Here is a 6,469-nt window from a genome sequence, read left to right on the forward strand (position 1 = left end):
ATCAGAAAAACTAGCAAATAAAAAAAGTAAACAGCTTTTATTCGTCAAGTACTCTGGGTCTATGGAAATACAAAAATAAAAAGATATGGTTAGTTTTTGCCTCCGGGAAGTTTATAGGCTAATCGGTAGAACTAACTTAACTGACAGTTTAAATCTATGTGATATTTCTGATGTTATAGTTTCCCTTTTCCTTGGCTTTTAACTAATGAAGCCCACGTATAGCTAACACCAGCCCCAAACAGGGCCTCCTCGTCAATATGGTCTGGAAGAGTCCGGTCTGCCAATCTCACCATTTAGGTTTCTCTCTCTGTTGTTTGAGAGAGGTAATGAGCTACTGGGAGAAAGTCCCAGTGTTCACTTTAAAATGCTCTTCCTAGGAAAGAAAATGAAAGCCCAGAAGAACAAGTTTTCAAGCCCTGGCAGTAATGAAAATAGTATCAACAGAGGACAGAATCTAAACAGCTTGGGAGGGGAGAAGAAAGGAAATCAGAGAAGGATTCTGGAGGATGTGATGCCTAAATGTACTCTTGAAGGAGTGCGAGTTGTTAGGCTGTCAAGGGAAGCAAGCAAAGGCATTCTAGGTGGAACACAGTGTGAGAAACACAGAGGCATTCAACACATGGGCTCTACAGAACTAGAAGCTGTTCATTATTTCAGGGCCAGCACGGGGAAAATCCATAGTGAGGTTCAAAGAGGGACCTGTTTAAGCTCACCTTTTGATAAGCTATGATAAGGAGCTTGAACGTTTTTCTATAGACTAACCAGTGTTTCTTAAACCTTTCTTCTAAAACACCTTTAATGGCTGTGAATTTGAACAAAAGGGATGCAGGTGGAGGCATACTCTGAAATAGCCCAACACACAAAATTTCTGTGAAGTTTCTTTAAAAATGTATGCAAATTGCAAATTGCATAGCCCATTCCACAGTACATATTTGTTTTAATATAAAGATAACGGAGCCACACTCTCCTCCCAGTTCCATTTTTTTTTCCAGGTCACTTTATATATCTTGGAAGACTCCTATAGACTATCAGGGGAACAACTATTTCAATTGAGAACCAAAGCTGAACACTATTAGGTGCTACGTGTGTTTTAGAAAGATCGTTCTGGTGGCCATATAGAAGGCGGTTTCGGGAAGGCAAAACTAAAGCCAGAGAAACCACCCGTTGGGAACCTATAGTGCTAACAGCTTAGCTTCCTGGGTGAGATGATAAAGGAGTAAACCAGGATAGAAAGGGATAGGAACTAGAGGGTGAAGATGAGAAATACCGGAGAGATTTTATCAGAAAGCCTTAGTAACTGAGTGAGAGAGTGGAGAACCCCTGCTGGGTTTCCAACATGACTACTAGATTCTTAGCCCAGGTACTCGGTCTGGATTGGGAAAGACGGAAAAAGGAGCAGGGCCCGAGGTCCTTGTGAGGCTCAGGAGGCTTCCAAACACGAGGCAAACGTTTGGCTTTTTGAAGTTCAAGGGAGAAATCAGGGCTGCTATTGGGAGCAAAAGTCTGGAGATGCACATACAAAATGGAGCAAGAAAACGTAGTGAGCCAATAACTGTCCCAGCTGTTTACTTCATCCCTGCCGTGGCTCCCACTAGCCTTAGCCTAGGGCAGAGGGTTCAGTCTTTGAAATCCAGCAGGTAGTTTTGATTAAATCGCCATTATCGAATGAATGGACTTGTCAGCATAGGAACTGAGTCGAGTGATTCTGAAAGTGAGCCGTGCTTAATCAGAAGAACGGCAACTAGCCCAGACAAATCCCGAGTGTGCCATCGTGGAGACTACTTGACGATGCTCACAAATCTCACACGGGGATGTGGTTTAACCGGTACACCCTGATGTGACTGGGGTTCCCCGGGTGATACTCCCTTTGCAAAACGGATCGCGTGCTTGCAGTTGATTATGTCGTGGGTGATGCAACACATCTGGCCTCCACAACGTAAGCCAGTCCTTGAGGCAGCAATTTGGTAAACATGAAAAGAAAGCGTTTTCTCTAGAGGAAGTCGCATTTGCAGGGGCCAGTGGACAGCGCAGGTCTGGCACGTGAGCTCGTTAGAAATGCACTGTGTCAGGCCTCACCCCGACTGACCCAGTCAGGATCTGCGTTTTAATAAGAGCCCCAGGTGGTTGGCGCGCAAGTTAAAATTTGAGGAGCCTGTTAGACTCCTTGAATTGTTCTACCTTTCTTATTTTTAATTTTTATTAAATTTACTGGAGTGACATTGGCTACCAAAATTATACAGGTGCCAAGCGTACAATTCTATCATACATCATCTGTATACATCATTGTGTGTTCATCACCCAGAGTCGGTTTCTGTTCTATCTTTTTTATCATTGATTTTCCTGAGAGTTCAGGTCTTTACTGCCTCTAGCTGCATTACTATTATAATTGCTTCTTAATTGGTCTCTCACCAGCAATCTTCTGGAAACTGCTCAAAAACTGTCCAAGGTTCCCTGAATGCTTATTAAATAAAATCCAAACGACTTGCCTTAGTGTATAAGGTCCCATATAATACGGCCATGTCCTAAATTTTCCACCTTGTTTCATTCACTAAACACCTCCAGTAAGGAGAAGCGTGCTGACATAGTCATTCTTTCTCCCGTTTCATACTCACCACATGCCACTCACTCACTGTACTACGTGACAGGTAAACAAACATGGATAAAGTCAGGTTCCTGATTTAAATTAACTGACAATCAGGCTGCAAAGGATGGGAGAAAGGAACATATATTTAAACAACCGAGTATAATGGAATTGACAAAATGGAATTATCCTCAAAGTGACACAAGCAAAAGGAGGCAGGCATGGTAACTAGTCCAATGGCCCTTGGGTGCTGGACTCTGCAGACTTAAGAGCTACGCCCGGGAGCTGCTCTCCTCGCTGGTTGTGCTCCATGGTTTAGTCTAAGCATGTTCCTGTAAGGTCGTATACCTTGGTGATTCTCTCCACCAAGGAAAGAAAGAGAAAACCAAAAAAAATTCATTCATAAAGTGAGTGAATGAGCCCTCTTTCCGGAGCTGGGTAACATTTCTATCCTGAAAATTGCTGAAGTGCTGGACCTACAAAGCATCTCATGCTGCCAGATGAAAGGGGGCAGACGAGAGGGAGAAAAATTGCTAAGCTAAAAGAAAATCTTCAAGGTAGCCTGCAGGCACGCAGGTAGGAGTGCAAAGATGCACGACTTTGCTGTGGCTCAAATGAATAGTGTGTTTGTTTCCTTCGTATAAATACCCAGAAGTGGAATTGCTGGAGCATATGGTAGTTCTATTTTTAAGTTTTCAAGGACCCTCCATACTGTTTTTCATAGTGGCTGCACAATTTACATTTCCAACAGTACATAAAGGTCTGGTCTTTTGGATAATAGCCATCTATCAGGTGTGAGGTGATAACCTCATTGTGGTTTTGATTTACATTTCCCTGATGATTAGTGATGTTGAGTATCCTTTCATGCAGATGGCTTCCTATCTTACTCAGAATAAAAATCGTAGTTCTTACTGTTGTCTCCATGCTCTCAGCCCTCTGCAACTCTCCTCCTTGTTTTCTATCTTTGGCCTCCTGGCTGTTCCTTAAACACATTAAACTGATTCCACCACAGGAACTTTGCACATGCTTTTGTCATTGCCAGGAAAACTCTTGCCCCAGATACCCACATTCCTTACTTCACTCCGGCATCTGCTCAAATATGACTTTCTCAGAGAATTCTTCTCTGACAACCCTATCTAAAACAGTACTTTCTCTTCCCTGACCCTGCCAACACCTGACATCATACAGCGATTACATCACTCATGTTTGTTGTTCATTTCCCCTAACCAGAATGTAAGCTCCATGAAAGTGACGGCTTTTAAAAATTCTGTTCACCTGGTTTCTACAACATGAATGGGTACTTATTAAATTCATTTTTTCACACATTCATTCACCCATTCATTCATTCAACAAATATTTAGCACATCTATTATATGCCAGGCATTTTTCCAGATGCTGGGGACAGAGCAGTGAACCAAATAGGCAAAAACAGGAAAAAAAAAATTCTTCTCATGAAACTTATGTATTTGAATAAATTAATGAATTATTAATGCTATCAGCTTATAGAAAGGAACAAAATGGTTATCCACACATAAAACTCATTTTTAAAAGGAGAAATAATAAAGCACTAGGTGGTGTCTCTCTTTCTAAAAAATATTCCCAAATTTTCATTGATAAGAATTACAACTATAGATCAAACATTTCACATATTACAACTGTCTTTGGTGTTTTATAAAAATCGCTACTTCCAAAACTAAATGAAGTCTCTGTCTTCTTTTGTTGATGTAAGAATATCTCATTATAGTACCGGGATTGATTTTCTAATTATTTTAGAGCTAAGTTCCATAGAAATACATACATAGAAAATGAAAAACCTGTTTTAAATGCTCTTTTAAGAGTAGTGCGTTCTCAAGAACAATATCTCATTTTCTGAACTTGAACTTATGAATAATTGGAATATAAACACTTTGAAGAACCAAATGTGTTTTTTGCTCGTCGTAACTAGAAAACACACCAAAAATAGTTGTATGTATCTCAAAATCTACAGTTTTATTTTAAGAATATTAACTATTAAAATTCCTTCTGAGGTTCCCAATCTAAATTGCCTTCCAAAATTACTATAAAAGTTTACATTTTGCTTTCTAATTATGAGTAATGGCTTCTTTTTTGGTTATGAAAGTGCTCATTGTTTATTGTTCTAAAGTAAATAAAAACATTTGGATAATGTTCTTTAGAGAAAATGAAGAGGGAAAGTGTATGGAATGATTAAAGATTAGTAGTCTAAATCAGGTAAATCAATATATATTTTTAATCTTTTCAACAAATGGGGTGTTGGTGTTGTGTGTACATGACAAAATTTAGTATTAATTAGAGGACTAAAGCATGACTTTAACATTAATTAGCGGACATAGACATTGATTAGAGGACTAAAGGCACTTCTAAATTTGATCCTCAATATGACTACCAAAATTATTCTGTGTGCGTCAAAAAGGAGTTGAAGAACAAGAATTAAAATTTAACCTAAAACAACCTCAGGACAACCTGGGAAGCCTGGCTTAATATATTTATTGAATTCCTAAGTCTTAAGTTCAAAATTCAACTATATGAACGCTAAAACGTTACACCATGAACTAGAGTTGAAAGATAAAATATAGGAAATCTATTTAAATTTGAACTACAGGTAGACAATTTTTTAATATAAATATATCCCATGCAATTCTTATACTAAAAAACTTATTCATTGTTTATTTGAAATTCAAATGTAACGGGGCAACCTCTATTTGCTCAATTGGCAACCCTGTCGACGGCAATAAATTAAAACCTCGGTGTGTTTCAAAGCGGTAACGCAAGCCACAGGGCGCATTTTGAGCAAGTCCATGCGCCAAAGCAGGACTCTCAGTTGACGGTTATGTCTCTCCATCATCTCATCCCCTTTTCGGCTTCGCAAAAACCAACACTTCAGGGTGGAAGTGTGGCTCGGTAACATAACGCAAAGAAGAGAGACGTTGGCTGCGTGAGAGGAGCTCTTGGACTCAGACATTCACGTTTCTGGAAAGAACGGGGGGAGGGTGGGGGGAGGGAAGCGGGCCCACGTGGGCCCCTGGACCCTTCGCAGGGAAAAGGCGCCCGCGGACGCCAGTGGAGCCGGGAGGCCCCAGGGCGGCCGTTACAGCTCAACCGCCAGCCGGACAAGGGGGGTGTGGGGGGGCTACGGGGGGAGGGGATAATCTGTAAAGCCCCTCACACGAGACCAGGCGACCAGCCAGGTCCCCACGTCGCCCCCCGTCTCTCCGCCCCGGCCCCCCAGCTATCCCGGAGCCCGAAACTGGGACGGCCGGAAAGTGGGCAGAAGCAGCCACTCGCCCTTACTGGTCTGAGTCATCCTGGAGAGGCAGAAGCAGGAGAAACTGAAGAGCACGAAGGCCACAAGCGCGATCAGCAAGTTCACTGGTGTGGCCCTCATGGAGCAGGCCGGGGGCCACCGGGGGCAGCCGGGCAGCGGCGGGGGACGCGACCGGCAGCGCCCACGCCGCCCGTGGAGGACGAGCGCGCACAGCGCCTGTGCCCCAGGACACGCGCCCCGGGGGCGCACCCTTCCCACGGGGTCGCTGGGACCCCTGCACACCCCCCTCTCGAGAGCTCCCTTCCTGAGAGAACCTCTGAACCCTTTCCTCGTAGAGTGTATGGCTCAGCACTCAGAACCCAGCACAAAGACACCTCCAAAACCAGCATTTCATTCTTCTCTCACTTGAACTCCAGCTTCACATTTTCAGCTGCCTTGAAGAGTCAAATAGCACTTTGCTCTCACATCTAAATGTTTCTGAAATCAGCATGTTTTCCAATCGACTTTTGCATTTCATAGAAATATGTTAACTTCTTTTGTCTTTTTTCCAAAGAAAGGAAAAACCAAAAATCTGCTAGTCAGTCAGTGGTTGGTCTACACATACA

The 6,469-nt window shown here is 42.5% G+C and overlaps 1 protein-coding gene across 1 annotated transcript in view; it reads right to left on the reverse strand.

Moving 5' to 3' along the window:
• The window catches only part of MGAT4D (MGAT4 family member D), a gene marked incomplete at its 5' end in the record, with an annotated part of 30,908 nt that extends 24,924 nt beyond the window's left edge, over window positions 1-5,984 (reverse strand). Inside the window, one exon of the mRNA XM_081077814.1 lies at window positions 5,891-5,984. Within this exon, the coding sequence (XP_080933940.1) occupies window positions 5,891-5,984 (94 nt within the window). The remainder of the gene's footprint in view (window positions 1-5,890) is intronic.
• Window positions 5,985-6,469: the final 485 nt, after the last annotated feature.

This window comes from Rhinolophus hipposideros (assembly GCF_964194185.1).
Source record: "Rhinolophus hipposideros genome assembly, chromosome: 16".
Classification (NCBI taxonomy): Eukaryota; Metazoa; Chordata; class Mammalia; order Chiroptera; family Rhinolophidae; genus Rhinolophus; species Rhinolophus hipposideros.